The 26,547-nt window shown below is 43.9% G+C and overlaps 1 protein-coding gene across 2 annotated transcripts in view; it reads left to right on the plus strand.

Moving 5' to 3' along the window:
• The first annotated feature begins 1,576 nt into the window (after positions 1-1,576).
• si:dkey-246i14.3 (ephrin A4) overlaps positions 1,577-26,547 on the plus strand; it is a 33,295-nt gene continuing 8,324 nt past the window's right edge. Inside the window, exons 1-3 of one of the 2 annotated variants that reach the window (XM_051405959.1) lie at positions 1,577-2,133; positions 22,005-22,303; positions 26,015-26,083. In XM_051405959.1, coding sequence (XP_051261919.1) covers positions 2,009-2,133; positions 22,005-22,303; positions 26,015-26,083 — 493 coding nt within the window. In that variant the 5' untranslated portion in view covers positions 1,577-2,008. The remainder of the gene's footprint in view (positions 2,134-22,004; positions 22,304-26,014; positions 26,084-26,547) is intronic. The other variant, XM_051405958.1, reaches the window with a different exon arrangement.

Here is a 26,547-nt window from a genome sequence, read left to right on the forward strand (position 1 = left end):
AGATAGAGAGAGGGTTTCAGGGCGAAGACAAACTGCAAAGTTTTCCATTTCTGCCTGTTTAGTTAAAACAACCATTAATACGTGCAAAATCCATCAGCTTTGCAATCAACATGGCTCTTAATTTAGTGCATCATAACTGTAGATTTCAATTTGTACTCCCATGGGGTAAATGAGACCACTTTTCTCTCCAATCTAATCTGAGTCAAGGGGGAAACTGGTCAATTTATAGTCTGAGTCAGAAGAGTTAGCTGCAGGGCCACTGAATACTTAAACTGTTATGTTCTGCAGACAATTCCAAATTGAAAGTTAGAAAAAGGGAATAAGGGGTTTTTTTAGACAAAAAGAGGGAGAGCAAAATGAATTTTCACAAAGTATTATTAACCTCTGGCACTCTTACAAAATTTGTAAGGAACTGTCTGGGCTTATAGATCAATCAAAGAGAGAGAAAGAGACCCCTGCAGAGTGAGTTACTCCTCTGTGGTCCGCTCCACGTTTGCTGAGGGAGCGCTAGCTCACTAGGGACAAATTAGCCACACAGGAGCACAGAGGCATCATGGGAAATTAATGATCAGGACCTCCAGGAAGTGAGCTAATGAGTCCTAGTGCCACACGCACATGTACACTAAGAACCACCACACACATACATACACAGGATAAAAGATAGAGAGGAGGGGGGTCCTGCAGAAAGGAAATAGCCAAATGTGCAGTTGCAGCAGCTAATAACACAAAGCTATCAATGTAACTTTGTCTGGATGAGTGATAGTGCTGGAACAAATGCAGGGTTAGTAATCTCACACACACACACACACACACACACACACACACACACACACACACGCACACGCACACTTTAGAGAATCAGATAATTAGAGAGGACCACCAGTGGCTTTCGCCCATGGAGGCGTAGTGATTACTGTCACTACACCCTCCCCTGGGGCGGCTGACAACAACCAGAGAATTAATACTTAACAAACACACACACACACACACACACACACACACACACACACACACACACACACAGAGCCAAGTGTAGCTGAACTAAATGTGGATCTTGTGAACGACTTGTGGTGGGGCTCCCCACTGTTTGATTATCTTGTGTGTCGGGTACCTGAACGCCTCATTTTACCATGTAATTTTGCCCTACTTGGAGCTATATAGTAACTATAAGTTATAAGGAAGTTCGGGAGGGAATGAAGTAAGAAGTTTTGCTTGTTAAATTCTGTGAACCAGCTGCACCTCACTTCTGGAGAGGAAAACACCCAGCTGCTGCACAGGACAGCTGCCCAAGGTCTGACAGGACTTAAATTGTGTGTTGGAGCCTATTGCAAGACAAGCTCCAGGTCCAGATCATCACATCAGGGGAGAGAAAAGAGGACAGAGGGTCCCAGGTCAGATCCTAAAAAAACTGGAACAGTGACAGACTGTCTCCCCACACCAGTCGGCGCAACTCACAAGGATTTAACTCTACAGTACAGTATCACACATTACCACACCCTTGTCGGCTGATTGGCCAAAAGTTTCCCCGGCACCGCCCTCAGCTCAGCGGACCCGCCCTTCCATCGCTCTGCAGCCTGTTGCTGCCAAACCAGCTGGCACTTTGAACTGATAGTCTGACACATTACAATATACTGGAAACTCTGACCTTTAAACCAGGTTTTTAGTCTTTGTTGTCTATTTTTTTTTAAGTATAAAGTCCAAAACCACCATGCGGACCATGGACTCTCACTGTGGAAGATCACGCCTTCCACTCTGCAGCCTGTGATCTAAGCTTTTTTTTTGTTGTTGTTGTTGTGTGGCACCTTTAATCACTTTACCTTTCTGCATCATGCGAAACTGCAGCCATAGGTGACGCAAAAAGTTTTGAGTTTGTTCATGAGTGGGTGAAGCTGCTGGTGGAAAGTTTGTTCAGGAGCTGCTCTGCCGGCGTCTCCTCACCTGATTCCTGCACGCCACACCCAGCCGGTGGTGCAGAGCCTCATCGCAGGCCCCCCTTGCGGCGGTCAGGATGGGCTCCTTAGTGGGGACACCGGGAGCTCTGCCTGCCTGGAAAGCCACGATTTTCCTCTTTAACATAATCGCAGCTGCTGTGGCCAAAAGACACGTCGTGTACTGGAACTCAACAAATACAAGGTGAGGAAACACTTTTAAATAAAAATAAAAAATAATGATGCGCCTATTCAAGGGAGAAATGAGTTAGGTTCCTTCTCACTGCGGGTCAAATGGAGATTTAATGTAAGAAGAGCTCATTTGCTTTAATTTCTGCCTACTTTGCATAGAAAAAAAACTTTGCTGGTCTGAACTTGCACTAAAATGTTATTGCACAACGACCACAATAATTCCTACGACATGAGTCAGGATTTAGTTGGTTTAAAGAATCTCTGCTATGCGGCAGATCACGTCCTTATGGTCTTTTAAAGAGAGGTGTAGAAACCTGCACCAACCCAAAAGCTATCAGACGAGTATTTTAGTCATGAAGCCTGAACTCTGGGGATACAGTGGAGTCCTGGGCTCATTTGAGTGGCCTGATCTCACCCTCTAGCCACTCTTTCTATTCTATCTTTATCACAATGACTACACTCTAACCCTGCTTTCACCTGTCCACTTGCCTCTTTGGAGTTTATGATTATGCTACTTATAGAATGCCATAAGTAAGGGTTTCTTCTTCTTAAGTGTTTGTTCTGAATAGTGTCCTAGATAGCATTCTGAGGACACAGGTGTATATTAAAGGCTAAAGTGCTGCTGTGCACAGGCGAGTATAGTTAGGTAATGGGAAGGTGTGTGTGTTTGTGAGTGTGTGTAATGGGTTGATTGGGGCCATTAGCAAGGCAGAGTCAGGCTCACCTGCTGATCCAGGTGTTCCAGTCTGGCTAATTGAAGGGTTGAGGTGGAGGACCTGCAGGGCCAGTAGGGCTACTGCCCGGAATAACACATCCACCATTGTCTCACCCGCTTATTTAGAGACTCTCGCCGTAAGACCCGATTCCCCAAACACTCTTTCAGATGAATGACCTTTTTTTCTTAATAGCCGTTTGCCACGGAGACCACTTTGTCAGTCACAGTTTTGTATTGTATTTTACATTTCTGGATGCACAACACAGAAAAATGTGACAGAAATATGACTCCTGGGGCTGATCATTTTCCCAAGGGGCCCCTTTGTCAGGTCTGCAGGATTCATCCTGTTCTAGAGTCAGGCGATGGTTGTATCCAGTGTGTCCAGGCGGGTAAAACCCAGTCCTGTAATTGGGATCCAACAGAAATGTGGTGGGGAGGAACACTGTGAGGATTAGGAAGCACCTTCTTGTTCCCCAGAGATTCAGGGATGAATGGTCACAGCCTGTGGCAGGACCACACAGTCGGCTGCAACACCACACAATCACAATGCCATCAGCAGCACGGCGGAGGGTAACCCACTGTGGCAGAGAATCACTCTCATCAGCAACACCACCCAATCACAAAGCTATCAGCAAAGCCGTGATGCTGCACCCGGTCCAGAATCCCCAGGGTTTACGGCTAGGACTCTTTCATTCCTCTCCTCTCCTCTCCTCTTTTTCCTCTCCTCTCCTCCCCTCTCCTCTCTTCACTCTTCATTACCTCCCCTGTTACATCCCGCTCTCCTTTTCATTTTTTTGTCTGCCCCCCCCCCTCCTTCGCGCCCTTTATCTCTCATGACTCCCTCCTGCCCAGTGATGGATATTGGCGGTGTGATTAGTTGAGCTTCAGTCATTTTCCCATACCATATTTTCTATTAGCTGCCAGCCAGCCAGCCAGGTTGTCCTGAGGCCTGTAAATGTAGCCTGGCAAGGGAATAGGAGCACAGGGACAGCAGAGTGATGCTTTTGTTGGCGTGGTGCTGCACTGCAGGGTCCAGGACTCCTCTTGACACTCGTGGTAGAGAAGGCACTCTAGATCACAAAATAACCACATTTGGCTTTTTTTTTATTTGTCCACAATGTTTAATAGTTAGTAACAGTAACATTAAGCTTAACTGTTGAATACACTAAGCTCAGGGCTCATTTCTTAAAGCTGCTAGAATCAGTATTTTCATATTAAAATGGGATTTGGGTTTAACAGTGAGAAATGTTTCTGTTTTGACTGAATTTCCCTGCTTTCAATAGTGTTTTATATAGCAAAATAGCTCTTAAAAACCCCCACTGTGGGCTACCTACACCAAACAGCACTGGGACAAAGTTAACATGTAGGTAGTGGCGCATTTAGCAGCTAAAGACCGAGATATTTCCTTCAGGAGTTGGTTGAGAAAAAAAAATATTGGACTTACATTCACCGGGTTATCAGAAACCCAACTTGCATGCTAATGTTGCTCCGTGTCTGCTGGGTCTGTAAATAAACAGTTTGCTAAAACTTTAAAAGCTAATATGTCATGGTTGTGTTTCCAAAAAAATCACTGAATGTAGGTTTAAATACCCTATCTTCAATTTATTAGAACATTCACAGAATGTTCAACCTTCTTTCTGAATGCTGGCGATGTTGGAAATGACTATTGAATGTGGACCCGTTTTATTCTCACCTTCATTATTCCTGCTATCTCTGACACTGGAAAAACATCTAAAGAGGAGCTAGCCACCGGTACAGACATTACATGAAGGACTCAGCTCGTACATAACATAACTGTAGCTGGCGAGCAAACAGGCTCCTCTTAATACGGATGACAAAAGACATTCTCTGGCCATCACCTTTCCTTTCGACATCTAGATTTATGGTTTTAATGAAGCAGGGGCAGTCAAGTGGAGACTGAAGGGCCTTGTTGCTCTGCTCTTCACTGGCTAATATGGCTGTAACAAAGGCTCAGTGAAACACTTTAACTGGCACGCATTTAGCACCCTCCAGATTGAAAAATGGAGCTCTGAAATGGTAGTGATAGACTGTCTGCAGGGTCAGCGTGCAACATCGTGGAATCAGATACCCTGGCCTCTTTCATTGTGGGGCTCAAGTGGTTCAATTGCCCTCTTTTATGATTTTATGAACAGGGTTTACGATCATTCTCGATTTTATTACAGTGTTTCTCTCAAAGCGATAGTTCCTTATTAGAGGTGAAATTATTTTTTACTTCCTGGAGCAGTTTGAGGTTAGTAAGATATAACCAGAGTGCTTTAAGCTTGAGTGTGTGTTTTGTGCCTGTGCTGACATTATACCTCAGCTCTCCCCCGAGTAGCAAGCTCAGACTAGTTTATTGGAATATTAAGCCCCCTCTTCTGTACCATGGTGTGCTTTAAAACCTGTTGGACCAAACAAGTTGACCATCCTATTTGCTGATACAACAGTGTTGGCTTCTTGTGCTACATTCATCCTCATAAATTCACTCAGGATGTGTCAGAAAGTTTACTCAGAGCACCAAAACTTCAAGGATCGAATTACCCCTTCTTCTTTTTTTCAAGTAATGGCTTTTACCATCTATATGGACTACTCATACATCTGTAACAAGAATAAATGTCACCCAAACCTGAACCTTAAATAAGCTACTCAATTTCCTTGTCCTCTGACTTACCCTTGTTCTTGGCTCACACCTCCTACTAGTGCTTTTCCTCTTATCCGACATGGCAGGAGGCAAACTTGTTGCAACAGTTCCTCTGGATCACAGTTCAGACTTTAGACTCTTGTTTCCTGACTGCTCTTGTCTTTTCCTGACTGCAGAGCGGTGGATTAGCTGGGTGTTAATTGGACATTTGACCATTCACATAGAGACACAGTGCACAATATTCTAACCTGTACCCTCTCTTGCTCACACTTGAACTCACACTGCAAGTTTGGACACAGACACCAAACCAGTCCAGGCCCCTCTGAACTCTCTCTCTCCCTCGCTCTCTTCCTGTCTGTGTGTCTCTCTCCTCTTCTGACAAAGGCTTAGGGCTCCAAGCCAGTGAAGCATGTTTAAACGGTGTGTGAGGAGATGAATATTTGTATTGGTTTTCTGTATCTTTATTGAAAGCACCCCTCATAAGTCTTCCGTGTAATCTCTGCTCTGTTTATGCATCATTTCCCTCTGCGTGCACTCATGAATGATCTAGTTTAAATACCAAAGTAAATCACATTCTGCATACCATACCTTCACACACACACACACACACACACACACACACACACACACACACACACACACAGCTGATCTGTGCAGACATGTATGCAGTATACAGTAAAGTAAAAGCAGACACAGTTTGTAATTGTGTCTTGTCAGGGGAGATGATTGCACTTTAAGACTGATTTCCTTTTTTATTTATTTTTTATTACTACTTCACCAGCCGGCCTGTATGTGTCTATTCCTCCTCTGGTGTGTGTGTGTGTGTGTGTGTGTGTGTGTGTGTGTGTGTGTGTGTGTGTGTGTGTGTGTGTGTGTGTGTGTGTGTGTGTGTGTGTGTGTGTGTGTGTGTGTGTGTGTGTGCATACAAATGAATATATTTCTCACACTGTCTGCTATCTCTCCTCTCTCTGTCTGTCTCTGTACTAATCTCTGTCTTCCCCTGGTAAATGATTAACATGGAGAACCTGGCTGAACTATAATCAACAAACCCACAGTGAGGTAATTACCACTTTATTCCCCGTCCTGCTAACAAAGCAATCTCTCTCTCTCTCTCTCTCTCTCTCTCTCTCTCTCTCTCTCTCTCTCTCTCTCTCTCTTTCTTTCTTTCTTTCTTTCTCTCTCTCTCTCTCTCTCTTTCTCTCTCTCTCTCTCTCTGTCTTCTCATCTGTCATGTAACTGTATCAATGTCTCTCTCCCTTTTTCTGTGTCTTTCTGTGTCAATGCCTATTGTCTCACACGCTGCTGTGCTGTGGTCTGTGTAGCTCCAGAGATGTGTTTGTGACTGCGATTGTGTACCTTATCTGTCCTTGTAAATGCGCTTTGTCTGTTTGTTTGTGGTACTGAGTGTATTATCTGGAGGTAAACTGTGGATGAGTTAACTGTGTGTACACTTGAGCTTCTTCATCTCTGTCGGAAAACAATGCGAGGCAGTGATTTTACTGATTTGTACGCCAGTGAATTGACATTTGGTGCCATTGTTGTCAGCTGAAGTTCATTTCAGTGGAACAATAGCTCTGTTAGAGGTGCGTGTGTGTGTGTGTGTGTGTGTGTGTGTGTGTGTGTGTGTGTGCGTGCGTGCGTGCGTGCGTGCGTGCGTGCGTGTGTGTGGAACTGACCTGCTGGTTTGCGTAAAAAGGAACTCTTTGTTTCCTGGAGAAGAGATGTAGTGTGATAAATTTTCAGTTCTGGAAAAACAAATCCCAGAAATGCACCAGGATACCCAGCCCTATTAAAACACTCAGGGTTTTCGATTCATTTGTGATCCCGCACATGATTTATGTGCTTTACTAGTTTTCTGAGATTTCTCTTCCGCTCACTGCAAGTAGTAAAAGTGGCTTTGACTAGAAAAATCCTCAGTTCCGGCCAGCGGTGTGCGGCTGTGGGAACATACCAACCGCTGTGCCGGCCTCTCGACTAAATAGGTCATTGTTTTGTTTCCACTCGTTAGTTGATTTTAGGTGTGACTAAAGTGTTGGAGGGAAAAGGCGTGTTATTGCCTTTGGATGCTTGGTTTTTTTAAAGGTGGGGCATGCAGATGGAGTGTTGTGCAACCACGTCTTTTCACTAAAGTGTCACATGGCCTCGTTTCTGTGAAGTATTTCAGGGGAATCTTTACAGAAATGGGTACAGGTTACCACCTGCTGTACTGACACTGCCTCCTTTTTTATGTGTCTATCTGTGTGAAATCAGTAATCCTCCATTTTACTGTTTAGTGTTTATATTATATCCAAGAATGAAACCAACATTAAAGATGCACAACAAAAAATAATCTTTGCAAAGATACGTACACATACACAGGAAGACTCAGGCACACTGTGTTGAAAATGAGGTTTGGGCAGAGGCCTAGCGGTGAGGACGTCTGTATTAAAATGGATCAGATAGTCACAGTGCAGCTTGGAGCCGTCGGAGCAGACATGGTGTACAAGCATGAAAGGACGGCCGCTCTCTCCTCCTGGTCAGGATATTTAAGCAATCGATACCAATTTAACACTCAGATATTATCGCCGGCTTCTCGCATTATCGCCAGACTGCATATGGACCCATCCCTTTCCCAATTTCTCTCCCCACGCCGCCCTGTTTCTCTGTGTACACACATACATCAATATTAGGTTGCATTAAGCTGTAATAAGTTGTATTGTGTGAATGTCTCCAAGTGGGGTGGAACAGCTGTGGAATGAAATGAGTTTCAATGCTGCACGGCCGCTCGGTTGGCACAGCACAGCCTGGCTTTGGCACAAAATGGCTGCTGGTGCTGTATGTGTGTGAAGAGGGTGGTTATGGTGGTTAAGGGCTGTTGGTGAGCACCGAGCTGGAGCGCATTCATTCATTCATGGCACACAATGAGCTGGCATTGTTGTAGGTGTCAAGCCAACTGTGTATTCCTTTGACATACAAAACAGCAATTAAATTGTGGCGTGAGAATATGTAAACTCAAAAATGTGGGAAACACGATCGACTTAAGCTTGACTAAAATAAAACAATCTGCTAGTTGTTTAGCCAATATGTGCGTTTTCAAATTTTACACGCACACACATGCACAAAGAAACAGGCAGACACACACACTCAAGTACATATAACCTCGCACAATACTCTTCCACTCAGCTCAGAAATCCTGCCAAGAGGCAACCTGGGAATTCCCTGAGACAGAAATTGAATTAGTATTGACCCAGGCTGAGCAAAAGGCTGTAGCAGAAACCTGGATTATTGTACCATACAAGTTCCTCACTGCCAGGAGGACACTGAGACATGTTTGCCATCATACCTCAAGTCTTCAAAGGTGCTTATGGACAGTCGCTCCAAAATAAATTTTGATTGCCTAAGTGTTGACGTAGATCATGTTCACCGTTACAATAGTTGCTGCAATTTTCTTTTATGTCAGAGAACTTCTGCTTGCGGATGTAAATGTCTATGAATCACTTTGTTTGGGCGGTCTCCCAGCGTGCGATAATTTCCTTTGTTTTGGTCACTACATGAGTCCTGTTAGTAGCCAGGAAGGTGCTATTGTGTATGTTTTGCATAAATGAATTCTTATTTTTTTTTGTGCCTAACCCTGGTAGCACAACTTGTGTGCAGTAGTTATATTGATAGTTGTGATCTCTATGTCACAAACCACACAGTTTAGTGATGCAGTGCTAAAGAAAATGTCCATGTGAGTGATGTCTTAAATGATGCCATTGGTTTTTACAAACAACTAAAGAATCCTGATGGTAGTTTCAACTCGTCAATTGTTTCAACTGTCTTGTAAAACCTATAGAGAAGTAGTTTTGTGATTTATTTTTCAAAAATTTCTTAATGAAGAAATATTGTAAATGTGCGTGACATACCTCCATAATAATATTGGAGCTGGCATTCTGCCATGGAAAAGCACTACTACTACTTTTAAATGAAATCATACAAATTACTATTATAGGCCTGCACTCACTGGAGGAAATGGAAAAATCCTTAAATAGCAAAACACAGAGAACGCACTACAAGAATTCCTGAAGCTTTTGTCTTTGATCTGCCATCTCGTCAGTCTTTATTCATTGATTGGAATTTACTTATTATACCTTCCGCTGGTTGTTTAAAATCCAACTGTGTCTTGAGTGAGATGGTGTGTATCCAGAAGCCGTAGAGGAGAGATGGGAGCAACCGCCTTCACACCACAACAAACTTTATGGACTAATAAACCTGCTAGAAAGCACAGCTCCTCTACCCTTTAGCTAGACAGAACAAAGAGACACTTAGATAAAAATACTTGAAGGAGTTTGAATGTGTGTGTGTTTGTGTTTAGGGGGTGTATACTACTGTGTATGGCACCTTTTTTTTATTATAAATGATTGTGTTTACCAGAATTACCTTCTCATAGTAAAAAGAGCTTCAAACACTTCATAACACTTTTTGTCAGCAATATTCCCAGTTCCTAAAAAACACCTTTTATCCTTTTGTGCTTTGTGATTTCCGGTGGAGATGGATCACATGACAAATGTTCCGTACATATTTTGAATCTGCTGTGTGATTTTAGGAGACTTTTCCACCCTGGAACAAAAACTAATATTATTTTGGCATTGCCTCCCAGAAGTATGGCAGCACAGCCTACTTTCTAGCCCCCAATGATGTGAAACACACACACATTCCTCTTCTGTTTCTCTTTGGGCTGGCATACACATACCACACACACCACATATGAATATACACACTCTCTCTCTCTGCTTCCCCTTTTTTTTTCTCGTCAGCCCCCAGAGATTGTAAAAACATTAGACCTGCAGTGGAGGGAGCGAGGGATGGAGAATGCGTTAAGGAGAGGATGGTAGGGAAAGAGTCAACAGATTTCAACTCCCAAAACAGCTCGGGAAGGCCCCCAGGGATGGAGGGATGAGGTGAGAGGGAGAGAGGGAGAGAGGGAAGAAAGGATGTCAGCAGGTATTACTATCACTGTCACAAGCAGGCGTGAGCAGCAACCCCCCTCCCTTTCCCATCCGCCCCTCCCTCCCTACCAACACACTCACAGGGGCGCTCTCTCTCTCTCTCACACTCACACTCACACACACACACACACACACACACACACACACACACACACACACACACACACACACACACACCGTGACGCAGGCTCATATACAGGTGTGGTACAGAGACGCACACGTTAGCAATAGTACCATCGCGCTGCTTGCATACACACTTGCACATGGCTGCTCGGACTCTGGGGAGAGCCCCAGAAGGAATCACACCCCATTTACAACTGACACTGCTTTCGTGTGTGTGTGTGTGTGTGTGTGTGTGTGTCAGTATGTGTGTTGACTAAGCATACTGTTACGGTTATGCATGTTTTGGAAATTACAGCAGTGTCGTTACCTGAGTACAAAGGGCCAGAATATGAATGGAATGTGTTATCATATGCTTATTCAAACAAGCCTGTGCTCTGATTTTTTTGAGGCTTACAGGAAGATGATGAGATATGGTTTAGCAATGTGTGTGTGTGTGTGTGTGTGTGTGTGTGTGTGTGTGTGTGTGTGTGTGTGTGTGTGTGTGTGTGTGTGTGTGTGTCAGCATATTTGTATGTGTTATTTTTGTAACAATAACCAGTACCACATGATTTTCGGGTGTGCAGTAATGCGCAGCTTGATCCCTGTCTCCTGGTACTCTGACTCCCATTTTTTTTCTCTCTGCTTCCTTGTTCTTTTTCTTCTTCCTCGTTTCTCAACATTTTGTTCCAATCAAATCTTTTATATATGAGTTTGAAGGAATGTGAGCTTTTTTTCCCCCAGAATTAGTTCTTTGATCAACCTGCGTCAACCTGCACCCTATACTAGATGAGTGGTACTGTATCTGTGCACCCTATACTATATGTATCCACTGTTTTGGTGCATATGTTCTTGCTTTTGTAGGATGCTAAGGTAGCTCGTACCATCTACTACACTGACAGGCTGCTGACACGTTAGTATTCAGAGTAGGGAGTTAAATACAGGACATACTGTACACACACCTTGAGGCCAAGTTGATTCAATTGTGTGAATGCATTTAGAAAGTTTATTTTTTTATATATTTTTAATGTATTTTTTAATGAATTGCTCTCCGTCACTGTCCAAAAGTATGTTTTGTTGTATTCATCAGAAATGATCAGATGGTTGTAATTCACAGTCTGAGAGCATCCAGAGTAGTGGTGGTATTTTTGTGCTGAATGGAAGAGGGGAAATAGCCTTGTCCCAAATCTCCATAGCTATGGCCTTGTAGCAGGAGAACTCATGAATCTCATTGCTCTCCTATTCAGCTGGAAATGGAGTTCTTGTACGCAGCACGATTCTGAAAACACTGGAGCAGACGCTCCGTGTTTATGATTGTGGAATTAATCTGTGTGTTCTCCTAAAAATACACCCAGTGACAAATGCCTAGTCATGAAAGTCAGAAAAGCCCTTATTCACTACATTTTTTAACATTTTACATTTAAGGAAGTTCCCTGATGGATTTCCTTTCAGAACGGAAAATTGTTGTGAGCAGTGTTTTTCTCTTATCAAAGGTAGATACTGAATACCTAAACAAGTGGGGTTTTTTTTGCGGTAATTGCTGACATTGCAGCGATTTGCAGTCAAGTCACTTACTATCAAGAAAAAACACCCACACTGTACCTCCTGCGTGTTAATCTTGTAGTTTTGGGTCATTGTGGTTCATTACTTAAAGTAGCGACCAGTCATCTTTAATCTCAAATTAATCAGTTAATCCCAGTCCAATGTCAGGCTGTTGTTAGCACTGTGTGAGACTGCCGTCTGCACCTCTCCTCTTGACCCTCACCACTTCCTTCCTCTATGCTCCCCCCCTCCTCCTCTCTTATTGTATGTAAACCCTTCAACGGTGTTGCGGAACTCAACTGGCCCTCTAAGAAATTCAGGGGCATCCGGGCTTGAGGCAGAGAATGGCATCTAGTTATATCAGCCCAAATGTTGAAAGTATGAATTTTATTACACATGCTGTAAAGCTGTGGATAGTCAAATATACTGTATTGAGTTTATAAATAACAGATATTTAGTAGCCTTGAAGCCAAAGGGGTCGGATTATGTAAAAATGTTTCAATAATTTTAAATCTAGTCTCTTTTGAGGTGGTCGTATTAGACATCAGTGTAAATGTCCTACCCCTGGTGTGAATATGTGTTCATGTGTGTGTGAGGGTGGGGCGAGTGGGTGGCTGTGCGTGACTAGAACAGGACAAAGCTGGCTGCCTTGAGGGGGAATAAGGGGGACCGTCCATACCCCCGACGCACAGAGCGATATGAATCTTCACCGTTGTGACGGAAAAAGATGGAGAGGGAGAGAGAGGCATGGATCGGCTGCGAGGGGAGGGAGAGGGAGAGGGAGAGGGGGCCAGTTTAGACTCCTGGGATTCCAAAGCAGTGACCGTGAAAGTGCTTAGATAAACAGAGAGAAAGATGGAGGGGAGGGGAGGGGGGCGGGTGGCTGGAGTGAAGTGGGTGAAATGGTGGTGGAAGAAGCAATGGAGGGAAGAGAGGACGAGAAGGTGTGGGCACGCAGACAGGGGAAGGAAATGAGACCTGCTGAAGATGGGGTGAAAGAAAGCAGATGGGAGTGAAACCAAGTATAGAAGTTTTTTAAATAAGTTCACCAGGAGTCAGAGGGACTGAACGGGGCCAGCTTACTCTATTTACTCCTTAACTTTTGCGCTTCTCCAATCTTTTTCTCTCCATCTTCTCCTTCCCTGTGTTTAAATAATTCAGGCCTGTTGGCTGTATTAGGGCAGATTTCCTTGACATGTCTTAACTGTGTGTGTGTGTGTGTGTGTGTGTCTGACTGACTGAAGGATGGCTCTAGCCCTCCAACTGGCCATTCTTTCGCTAACAACCAACCAAATAATCAGACAAAGATAGAAAGAAAGCGAGAGGGAATGCACACCTGGGATGAATAGTGTATGCTGCCTATCCAGCACTGACCTTCACATCATGGAGAGAGAGAGAGAGAGAGAGACAAAAACAGAGTACAAGAACGGGAGAGAAAGAGTGTCTACGGCATCAGAAGTGTGACCCACTTAGTAAATGATGGATTCTCAAAGCCAACTCTGATTTATTGGCTGAGTGTATTTGCTTTGCGAGCGCCCTTTTCATTATAGTGAAGAGTGTATCTGAGTAAATGTGTGTGTGTCTATGTGCGTGTTTTAAGGGGTGTTGCTGGCATGTCCTCCTTAACCCACTTACACAGGTGGGCCTTGCTGAAAGACCCGAGACACAGATAAGTGTAGTTAAGTATAGTTAATATAATTGATGAGGGTGTAGAGCGTATACTGCTATGATGAAAAAAAAAAGAACATAAAATAACTTTTATTAAGAAAGGAAGAACAAAACTAGTAAGTGTTGTTATAAAAAGTTGTTTATTATGTGATGTGATAGATTACACCATCTTATGGAAAAAGCACTTTACTCATATCGATTCATAGTTACAAAGATGGGTCACATTTGCTTCAATGCCAATTAGCAGCACTTGCTGTCTATAAAAGAAGTCTGGCAAACAGCACTTAAGTATGTGTTTCTAAAGCAGCTGACAACTCCAAAGTGGTTAAATCATCTTTTCCCAAGATTGTTTTGTGATTTGAAAGGAAAATAAAAACTCAAAATTATTGACAAAAACAGACAAGCCACACTGAAAAGAGGACCAGAGATGACAAGTTGAAACAAACTAACTTAGAGTTACAAATATTGATTATTTCCATGATCAATTTACATGCCTATCTGATGTGTTAATGTCAGAAAATAGCAAAAAAGCCCAAGGTAACGTCTTTTAAACTGCTTGTTTTATCTGAATAACAGCCCAAATCCCAGAGATATCCGATGTTTAATAATACAAAACTGAGAGAAGCTGCAAGATCTTCACATTTGAGAAGCTGTGTTTGGCATTTTAATTAACAGTTTATTTTAACAGGTATATGATGTTTTTTATTATTAATTTTTTCAGAATTAATTGAAAAAAGATTGCCCAGTTCCCCCTTGGCCATACACCACCTGCCTCATTGGCATGAACCCAACACGGCCAACCTTTGTGTGTTATTTCCTTCAAAGTTAACATTAATTTGTCACACCCTCTCTTTAGTTAGACTAATCTGCTCTTGCACTGTGTGCAAAGCTGAAGGGCCCCAAACAGCAAAGTTAGTACATAAACATGAGACAAATGATGTTGACACAGTGGATCAGCCCAGCTGCCACTCTGTAGCAATAAACTTTGATAGATTTCATAAATAGTTTGAATCATGGCTTTTTGTGTCCACCCATCATAGCTGTCACTGTTTCTCCCCCCACCCCACCTCCACCCGCCCTGTCAGTGTCTTGAGTGGTGAGGTACTGTAGCTATATTCAGGTTTATGTATCCGAGCCTGGCACCTGTACAAATCAGCCCTGTATTTACACTGCAGCTCCATTTAGACTGCAGGAACATGGAGAGCACTCATTACTCTGAGGTTTAGGCTGTCCGATGGAGGGATGCAGGAAAAAAGACGGATGGAGCGAAGGATGGATGGGTGGGGCGTTGGCTTGGCTCCAATCCCAGCTCCGGATTGGTTGTTGTCCTGGCAACGGCACGTCTGACCTTATTTACCCCCTCACACACCCCTCGCCGTACGCGCACTCTGCTCTCGCCCAGGCACAGCTCTTTTGCCGCAGACTTTCCACCGTCACTCTTCTCTGCGTGATAGCTCCAACTCTTCTTCTCCTCGTGCCCTTTTCTCCTCACACTCCTCTTACAAGTGTGGCCACCTCTACGCAGAGCAGGTGAGAGAGTCAAGTCGGGCAACACTTTTTAGCTGCTGCCATGCTGGTGGGCATAGTGAGGCAACATTTTGGCATGCAGTGTTTTTGGTCAAACAGCGAAAATATAAACGAGCCATAGACTGCAAGACGGCACTCTTGTCCATTTATATTGTGGACAGTAATTTCATACCTCCCAGAAAAGTCACTGGAAAGCTTATTTTAGGATCAGACTAGACCACACATGGAGCGCAGTGCCTATGCATGACAGAGCCCTGCCACAAAGGGGGATGATGGTTTCTGCAGACCTGCAGCCGTATCAAAATGGTTCCGATGGATTGGTTTCCATACTGATGGGTCCTGTGGGCCCGAATCATGCAATTTGACTCAGCTCTGACGGCCGTAGCTATACATCCTGTTGTGCTGCTGAGTCCCACAGAATGGACACACATACACACACACAGAGGAGGACCTATGCCATAACAGGCAGAAAATAGGGTCTGTCTTTATCTGAGGCTGGGAATCCTTTAGGCCCTGTAGCAGCAGGTGTGTGTGTTTGTGCGTATATCTGAGTGTTTTATCTGTGTCTGTAAATTGATAGGGAATGTGGGTCCACGAGAGAGCCTGCTGATCCACACAATTTGAATGCCCCGTGCCTTCCGGTCATTCCGTGGAGCCGGTAGGGCAAGAAAGGTGCAACCAATCACTTCATCGAGGTTATACACATATACCCACAGCCATTGTCGCCAGCACTTATGCACCAAATTCATATTGATAAATGATGCTTTGCAATGTGTGTGTGTGTGTGTGTGTGTGTGTGTGCACTTGTGCTCCTATCCTTCTACCCTTATGAGGACAGAAGCATTAGGTTTGTCTGATGGCACAGGACTTCCCACGGGAAAGTGTTTAGCAGAGGTGGTAAGCCACCCAGATCCTAATGCATATTAATACAGCGTGTGTGCTCAGAACTTGCATGTAAAGAAAAACCACAGACTTAAGCGGATGGAGACGGAAGAAGGGAAAACGACGGAAGAAAGTTCACATACCATCCACATTTGGAGATTAGGAGCCATAGAAAAGAAAGCAAAAGGTCTGGTGTAGAGGAGAGATATACTTCCTGCTGACCTTGAGGGAAGCACACACACACACACACACACAATCACTCACGTAGGCATACCAAACAGGAAAGAGTAGATAAGAGCAACAGCTTGTTCCCCTTAAGTCCCTCTTTCCTCTCTGTGAGGAGTGGTTGATCGCCGTCTTTGGCCACAGTTTGATGACACTGAGAATCTAGTCTTGAAGGGTATGAGGTTGGAGGGAGGGGGTGGTAAAGGGATTTTTCAGCCAGCTGGGCAGGCGGGGTGGTGGGGGGCCCCAGATGGTCAGAGGTGGGGGGTGAAGTCCTTGTTTGTGCGCGTTGAGGGGAGTAAGCACCAGGTTAGACACAACACTGGTGTTTGAGCTCTGGACACAGCATGGCTTTGTGTGGGCGTGGTGGGGGGGGGCACAGCTAGTTGAGGGGAAGTGAGGGGAGGGTGGTGGGGGTTGTCCTGATTCGGCTTCGTTTTACATCAACGCAGAGAAGGGTTGAGTAGGAGAGAGGAAATGGAAATGGTGCAGTATTGAGCAGATGAAGTGTCTCTCTTCCCTTCTTAATCTCTGGCTCATGGCTGTAGCCCTACAGTTGTATGACTCCTTTCCTGTCCTCCTCTGAAGATAGGATAGCCTGTGGAGCAGGAGGTCACTGAAGCTTGGAGACCTCAAGGAAAGAATGTTCTCTGTCTTCAGTTCTGCCTTGTTCCCTCTTTCCTCCTAGACTGTCTTTGGGCTTTTTTTGTCATAAACTTCTCTCATACTTTCCAACAATTATTCCCCACAGTACAGTGCTGTTTTTCCCATGAAAGACTTCCAGTCTGGTTTTATTCACCTTATTCACCTGCCCAACATCGCAGTTTTTATTCTCTCGCATGAATAAAAATCTCAGCACATGAGAATTTTTCCTTTTTGCTTTCTTCAGAGAAGTTCTGATACTATTTTTTCCTCCCTGATACTGAACAACTTTGCGTATTGGTCGATACCAAGTACCAATGCGGTACATATGCATTAAAAGCGTAGGTGATCAAAACTTCGCTATCCTGGGGAAATAAAATGGCAGAAGTTGGAAATGAAAGAAGCAAATAGTGCTGACAGGTAGCAGGGTCCTGTTTTGGGGCTAATAAATTACGTGGTATGGGATCGCTGGAAAGAAATGCGTACTCGCTGATAATGCAATACTGCATTTTAGGCAATATCAGAAGAATTTCCAATACTGTTATTGGTATTTAAACAAATCTTTCTTCAGTTCCTCTCTAGTCAGAGGTGTTCTCACTAAATCTTTGTGAATTATTTAGCTTACCGGATGTCACCAGAGAGTGGCACAATAGAAATCATCAGTATGTCTCCACAAAACAAATGGGCTGGTTGGAAGGTTGGCGACATGAGATACTGTGGCTGCTGAGATAACTGGACATGATAGCCACTATAGCCACTATAGCCAGACAAGCAAGTTGGATTGCCCACTAATTTGGTTGCTACCAATAAGTAAAGTTGTGCAGAGTTTTGGTGGTGCAACAAAGCCAATATCCCCTCAAAGGGTAGCAGCGAAAAGTTAATCAGTGTTAAACTCTGATGCAAAAGCCCTGCACAGATTTACTTTGCCTGAAGCAAATCTACTGATTGCAGCTATTCCATTTTAATGAAGTGATTTTGATATTAAATTTGAAAATAATTTACCAAACACAACTTGATACACCCACAATACTAAGGCAATCAGTATGACTGCATATCAAAGTTAAAATTATTTTATTCATTGATATTAATGACTCACCTGACATCTATTCATCTGTCATCATGAGGTAAACCCCACCCAAAAAATAACCTGAAATAAACAATATCATATTACAAAGTCATCCTCCTAGGGAGCGCCACAGATCCTCCCATATTACCAGAAGTTGTTACTACAGCACCCATCATAGAGGCTGAAGCTGTGTCATGCTATGCCCAGCCAAGGCACAGTGACCACAGCATGTTGTGCCCAGTCACCATAGTGACCGTATTTAGAGATCACCCTGCTGTGATTGACCACGGAAGAACTGAGGCTCCACCAAGCCTTTCAGTCTCCCATCGTCACTACAAGGAGCCAACCGACTTTTACTGCGGGCTGCGTAGTGTGCCATCACAAGCATGAAAGTGTTTATTAAAACTACCGTATCTACAGTATACATTTTCTGAATTCATTTGGGATGCATAGTACAGTGTAAGCATGTTATTAGCATTTTCATTGTAGTAGAATATTTTTATCCCCCCATGTTTATGTGCAGTACTTGCGTTAAGTGTATTCAGTATTCATAGTATGCAGCTGCTGTGCGCGATCTTGTATCTGTTCTGTATTCCTGAAGCCGTGTTGTGGGATTGTTGCTCCTTTAATTATTCTCTCATATTAAAGGATCAAAGGTCTCTGCCACAGTCAACCCCCTGCATTTCATTATAACTGTGTGCACACACACACACACACACACACACATTAACATGGACACACATTGGGGGGACATCGGTTATGTTCAATTTTTGAATTTTTGAATGTGATTTCCTGTAATTATAAAAAAAAGGATAAATGTTAGCCTTTTCAAGTTTGCCACTGAAGAGCCCAGCATGTTAGTTTTGATTTGGCTCCTTGGTGAGATTTTTCTTTATCAACCCCGAGCTTGCACCAGTCCTCAGAAGGGTGTCACTGATCACCCTCTGGCATGGGGGATAGAGCATGTTTTATTCTCCCAAAGTACTTTCATGTCTGTGTGTGTGCACGTAAGCCGTGTGTGAACATGTGTTCGTTCTGTGTGTGTGTGTGTGTGTGTGTGTGTGTGTGTGTGTGTGTGTGTGTGTGCGTGTGTGCGTGCGTGTGCGTGTGCTGTGTCTTTGCCCTCTCCCCTCTGCTCCAGCACGGGACCAAACCAATCCTCTCCACTGCTTCCTGAGGGCTCTCCCACTGATAGGCTGCTCCAGCACTCTGTTCTTTGACACCCACAGCTCTTCAGTGCTCCCATGATGCCCCTGTGCTGTCACCACTCTGCTGCATGGTGGCTGGCAGGAGGGGAGGATGTGGAGTGTAATTAGGGCGTACCCAAGCCTACCAGGGCCAGAGAGAAGGAAAGGGAGGAAGGAAGGGAAGAGGATAGAAAGAAGGCTGACAGTTTGACATCAGTAGAGCACACGTCTCTGTAATTGCTGGCGTGCATATGGCGCAGGCCGAGGTTGGAGAATTGTGGGAGGAAGGTGGGGGGGTAATGTAGGATAGAGAGGAGTCAGAAATAGGATGGCGAGCAGGAGGAGCTGCAACCTCTAAAGCAATAGATTGGGGATGAGTGCATGTCATCCAAAGTGGGAGAAGACGAGGGAGGAGATCGAGGAGAGGAAGGGGGTGAGGAGGAATGCAAATTGGGGGATGGGAGATCGGGAGATGGGGGTAAACAGGGCTTGAGTGGTGCAGAAGAAGCTTGAGGTGACTGACATGTATAGCAGGGGGTGCAGCATGTTGACACAGCACACATCTATTATTACAATACATACACGCACACACACTCCCACAGCTGGTGCATCTAAAAGTAAACAATTCTCAGCCTCAGAGAAGTCTCAGAAAGCACCACAGGTAGTGCGAAGAGTCAACGGGCTGCTGTGTGTGTGTGTGTGTGTGTGTGTGTGTGTGTGTGTGTGTGTGTGTGTGTGTGTGTGTGTGTGTGTGTGTGTGTGTGTGTGTGTGTGTGTGTGTGTGTGTGTGAGAGACAGTGTGTATGCTTACACTGGCTTATGTGCTTTTGTGTTCTCTTAACCAGACAATCGAGTGCCTTTGTTCAGCTGTAATTAGCACACACAGGTAATAGAGCCATCGTACATGGCCCCACACACACACACTCACAGAAGGGATATTGATCAGGGGAGTGTGTGTGTGTCCTGAGCGAGGGATCCTGATCGATGGTGTCCTGTCCCGTTGATAGATCGCCAATTCTGCACGCTAGCTATTGAGCAGGAAGCAGCTTTGGTGAGACCTGCCTTCAGGGTCTCACCTGCATCTCCATGACACACACACACACACACACACACACACACTTTCCTGCTTTTCTGCTCCATTATCTCACTCAGAAATACACCATTGCGCCCACATTCAGGTTCAAAGTTAACAGAAAACGTGGATTTCTATTTCAGTTTTTTTCTTCCCTCTGTCGGTCTCTTGTCATTTCTCCTCTCATTGCTCCATCCATCTTTTGATACCCTCTGCAGATTTGCTGAACCATCCCGTCTCCTGCTTCCCATCATGTCTTTTTCATTTCAGTTTTCGTCTTCCTCTCTCCGCACTCATTCTTCCTCTCATTTATTCTTTTGGTGTCTTCTCTGTCCGCCTACTTAACTTGAGACTACTCCGCCAGTCCACCATCATCCTCCCCTCCCCATTCCACGCTCTTTTTTTTTTTTTATTTCCCCCCCTCCCATGTTCCCCTTCACTGACTCCCAGCACTCCTTCCTCTCTCCTCCGCTCTGTCACCCCTCTATAAAGACTCCCACTGATGGACCTGAACCTTCTGCCCAAGCCACATTCTGCCCCTCATTCTTTTCTCCTGCGCTCCATGCGAAGAGGAGACCAATTAAAGTCCGTCTCCTCTTTCTTCCACTCTGTTGTTCTCCTGACTGTGTGTCTGCCCTCAGACTCTCTGGGGTCGCTAATTAAAACACTTTACTTTCTTTAGTCTTTACTCCACTTTTTTCACCTGTTCATCCCGTTTCCTCTACTTTTTGGCTTTCTTATTCATTTTCTTGTTCCACCTCTCTGCTCTAACATGTCTCAACAGCTCTCTTTTCATCAGTCTCCTTCTGTCTTCATCTGAGCCCCATCTCATGTCACTCCATCACTCACATTGCTTCCTTCCATTTGTCACACATTTCTGTCCTCATTTAGCATCTCCTGCTTTGTCTTTTCATGCCCTTGTGATTCATACAAAGTCATGATTTCTTCGTGTTAAATTTACCTCTCTCACTCTGTCCTACATCTACTCCCCTCAATCTTATCCATATTAGTTTGTACATGGGTAACTCTTTGTTCTGTAGCAGACAGAAAGTCATGATCCGCAGTCTAAAGGAGCATGCATTATGCAGCTCTTCTGTTCTAATGATGCTGTCTTGTCCAGAGTTGTTGTTATGCCTAAAGCCAGTCAACCTTGACTGAAGTCGTGGTTGTGCATGCGTGTACACATAAGTTTGCACACGCCTGTGTATATCTGTAGTGTGTAGTGAGAGAGCGGAAAGCAGAGGGAGCCAAGTTTATTTTACACCAAGTTCCCCTCAATGGTCTTAATAAGCATATGAGGAATTGTTGTTCTCTCTATTGCATCTGTCGCTCAACACTGCTCCCTTGCTGGTATGGAAGTACAATGGAGTTGTATCATTGTGATATATCAAATCCTAAAACAATGTTTTAAGACCTGCAGAACTTTGTTTTATCACCCTCTGTAATCGTTATGTGTAATATTGATGAACTATCCATCTGCTGTAACTATCTACATTCCTCCAGGCACAAAGGAATTATGGAATATCTGTCATCCGTCTTCTTTCTCTCTCTGTCTGTGCTTAATCACCACCTCTCTATCCCCTTCAGTCATGTATTACCCTTGTGTAATCATTACGTGAAATATTAATGTCATTGTCATTCTTCCTTCCAGGTTAACAGCAGGAGATCTGTCCATCCAGGTGAACCTGAATGACTACCTGGACATTTACTGCCCACACTACCCCAACAAGGGGACTCTGGACCCCGGGCAGCCAGAGTCACTGGCCCTCTACCTGGTGGGAGAGGCTACTTTCCAGGGCTGTGTGGAGACTAGAGGGGCTATCAAGAGGTGGGAGTGTAACACCCCCTACGCTCCCTTCGGACCAGTGCGCTTCTCTGAAAAGATCCAAAGGTTCACCCCCTTCTCGCTGGGGTTTGAGTTTCTGCCAGGGCGCCACTACTACTACAGCTGTGAGTAGAAGGATATTCGTTTCTCTGTTTGTGTGAGGGGCATGATTTAGACTGGGTATGCAGAGATTCAAGTGGGACTGAAGTATGGCTGGGAATTATTTGAAATTGTTTGAGACCAGTACCAAAATAAAACTTGAGTTTTCGTGCCGATTCACAATATCACAAAATATTCTAAACTTCTGAATTAATCAGTTTTTTTAAATGTTTAAACAAGCAGCTAGACAAAAGCTCATAGTTTCAGGAAATATGTTACTACTGAACTGCTTTTTGTACAGTTTTTGATACTTGCGTTGGACACTTTTTGGTTGGTTAGGGCTGCAAATCATTTTGACTATTGCTTAATTTATAGACTATTTTCTGAAGGAACCAATTAATTTGTCTATAAAATACCAGAACAAAGGCAAACATGTCAATCAGTTTCCTAAAGCCAAAGATGGCACTTTCAAATTGTGTCTTTTGTCCAACCAGTGGTCAAATACAGACATATTTTCAGTTTACCGTCACATAATGCAAAGAAAAGCAGCAAAGAATCAATTGTCTGCTGACTGTAGAGACACTCTGGTACTGGTGGACAGTGTGTGTCAGTGCATGGCTAAGAAGTATGTGTATTTAATATGTAAAGTGCATTGTCCCTGATTTCTTTGTGAGAAACTTCTATTTTAGGGAACCCACAAATATTCGCTTCAGGCTCCATACACTTGAAGCCAAGTAAAACAGCCCAAAATGAGAGAAGATGTAAATATTTGATGTTTCAGTTCATCAGACTGTGCATACACACCTGTGCTGGAGGAAGAGTGGTAGCCCCCTTTTTAAGGGATGAAAAGGTTGAGAACAGCTTTAGCCGATGTGTTTTTTATGAGGCTGTGAGTGTTGGCAAACTGCAGCTTCTAGCCTTAATGTTTTCCATAAATTCATGCAGACTGACATTAATTTGATGTTTTCTTAAACCTGTAGGCTGTTACACAATTTTAGTGATGGTTTCTTCTTTCCCCATTACACTCCCCTGTGCTCCTCTCCCCTCACTCATTTATTTCAGACCACTGGAGGGAGAGAAGGGAGGGAGAGAGACAGAAGATGGCTTAGCGGCTGTAAAATCAGTTGACTGTTTTTTTCTTCTGACTTTTTACAACTTCTGGTGTCAGTCCAACCAAGAGGGGGAGGACATGAAACAAGGCAGAGAATGAAAGAGTCAAGTGAATGCATGGTATGGAAGGGTGACAACAAAGAGACAGAGGGACCGCAAAGTGTAGGAGGAATAAATGGAGATCAATACGAGACGACAGTGAGGGAGAGGGAAAACAGGCAGGCAGAGAAGCAGACGGAGGTAGAGAAGCGTGGAAGAGTGACAGAGGGAGAGAAAGAGCAAAAGATGGACATAGTCTGACAGTACAGGGAGAGAGAGGGGAGGAGAGGGGGGGAGAAAGGGACGAGAGAGGCCGGATGAGAGGAATCCACACTTGAGGAAGAAAAGGGAGAGCAACAAAAGCAACGGAGAAAAGGGATGGATGAGACGAAGGGAAAGAAAGAATCTTTACATAAATTACTGTTGCGGTCTGAAGGACAATGGAGCATTGTGAGGGCATGAGAGAGTGGTTCCACACACACGCTAACACACACATGTATGTATGTACACGCACACACACTGGGCTATTGTGGTTGTTCAGGCCAGTTCAGAGAAAAGCAACAATGGGTGCCCCCCCCCCCCGCTTGGACCACAGCGGGCTCAGAGCGATTGTGTGTGTTTTGTCCACATCAAAGATAAGGCGTAAAGTTGGTCCAAATGTCTGGCTCTGGGGTTTGTGTGCTGAATGGGCCCACAGCACTGGAGACACTATAATGGCATTAACCCGGGAGAACAGTACAATAGTATTAGAAACACTAATGGCATTAGTTGGCTCAGTCTGAGCTGGGCTCAGCTCTTCTCTGTGGCTCCCACAGACTATGATACTGACAACCCACTGTCTCTGGATGTGTGGGTCTGCTGACCAACACCCACCGGTTCCCCAGACACAAGAAAACACCTTGACATTGTCACTGCATCCTCAGCATCTTCACCCACTCTGACAACATGTGTTGCACTTTTAAGAAGAACATGCTCAAAATAAATTCAACACAAGCGAATTACAACCATATTTACCAGTTTGACAACACACATGCAGCATATAGAAACATACTGCAATTAACAAGTCATAGAAAACAAGACAAAGGTTTATCCGGGACACAAAAAACTGAACTGGTCAAAGACAAATGCCAGGAGTATATAAGACTTGTGCAATCATGTTAAAACTGAAATAAATATTGAGCTTGGAAATACAGGTTGACAAAACAAAAAAATCTTCCCTTCAAGACATGTTTTAAGACTTAAATTTAAAATACTAATTATTAATTTTAATATGGTCTTTCCACAAAAACATTAAACCCAGTGTCTACGAATATGCATATTGTTCATTTAAAAGTTTTAACTACTGGGGACAAGATGTCTACCTACCTTACTCAATGTTTCCACATCACACTTGAGTGACCTACATACTGGATCACAATTAGCCTCGGAAGTAGTTTTGATGTGTACACGTCCGAATACTCGGGTTGAAGTCGAGCTCAGAGAAACTTTCCCCCTTTTAGCAGAATGTGAAAACAGACTGTTAGCGTCAAACTCAGCTTATTCATCATTGTGCACAGCGCAGCTCAAACATCCAAGTCAAGAAACAATAAGCAAAACTCATTCTTGAACCGAGGGGGAATTTAAGTTGAGGTACAAAGGTCGAAGCTCCAGAAATAAACACCATTAGCTCATCTTCAAACATCACCGACGAGTGGCGATCTTCAGCAAACCGCACGTCGAGGCAAGGTTATCAGTTTTTTTAGTTCCTCAGAAACTTCTGCCGTGTTGGAGCTCACATTTGTTGATCCGTGTACGACTGGCAGCCGTATTTTCTCTATTTTGGTGAAAGTGCTTCTCAGAATGTTTGTGTTTCATTCATTTGCAGCATTTTTTCCTAATCTGACATGTGTTGTCACAACGGTGAAGATGTTTTCCTTGTTTTTTTCTCTGAGTGATTTGAGCTCAGCCACCGTAGATATTGCCTTATAACCACTGTTATTCCGTGCTGTATCTTATCAGTTGAAATTATGGATACAAAGTGAGACAGACTGTTAGCGATCACACACTCAGCTTGTGTGGTGGATCCCTGTTGAGTTAGCAGCTGTTTGTGAATAATTCAAATATAAAGCCATTTAACTGCAGTTTCCAGGCAGGTTTGTTTTGCCAAAGCAATGCTAAGCAAAACAAACCACAGGTAAGACAGGTAATACAGCTGATGTTTGTCTGTTTTTCCCCTGTGAGCCGTATTGATATCACAGCAGTTGCATTCTTTTATGGCTGCGCTTCCCAATTGTATATTTTATTGTTTTTTATTAAGTCGAGCAGATAAGTGTGAAATATGTTAGTCAGCATGACACAGGGAGATGGTGTAATTCTTTCTGCTGATATCATGCATTGTATGAGGTATTGATACGGTAAAAACAGGAAAAACAACCTTGCAGTTTAGCTTTTTCTTGTCACAAGAATTCTTCAAAAGTACCAAGAGAGTCCTCAAAAAGTAGATTTGATGGAAAGATTTCATTCAGCGTAGCGCCCCTTTATGAACCGTTTGTCAGGTTTAATAGATAAGCAGCATGTTTAACTCTTTCTGTCTTCTCTGTTCTTCCCAGCCCTACCAACAGATGAAGGGCCTCCTCTGCCATGTATGAAGTTGCGTGTCACAGTGTGCTGCGAGCCCAGTGAGTACACTCCTCTTTTCATCTGTTCTTCCTTTCATGCTTCTCCTTTGTACACCAAGAGACTCCTCTCTCTCTGCCTCTCTCATCGGGCTGTATAGCATGATGTTTAGACTTGCTACTCATCCCTACTAGTACTACTCCCTCTGTATCCCCCTCTCTTTTTAAATAACTCTCTACTTTTATCAATGGAACTAAATGTGTCTTTACCCCTCGCGATCCTGCATTATCTTTAACCTTGTAAGATGAGACTTACTCCTTTTTTTTTTAAACTACATGAACCTCCACTCTCCTCTCCACTCCACGTTGGCTTTTAAACCTAATTGGATTGAGGGTTTTTTTAAGCATTAGTTCCCTCTAAAGTACATCTCTCCTCTTCCTCCACCCCTCCCCTCAATTCTCTCGTCCTCCTTTTTTATTTTTTTTTACCTCCTTGTCTCCCTCATTCTCCCACTCTCCATCTCTCT

The sequence above is a fragment of the Dicentrarchus labrax genome, unplaced genomic scaffold, assembly GCF_905237075.1.
Source record: "Dicentrarchus labrax unplaced genomic scaffold, dlabrax2021, whole genome shotgun sequence".
NCBI classification, from domain to species: domain Eukaryota; kingdom Metazoa; phylum Chordata; class Actinopteri; family Moronidae; genus Dicentrarchus; species Dicentrarchus labrax.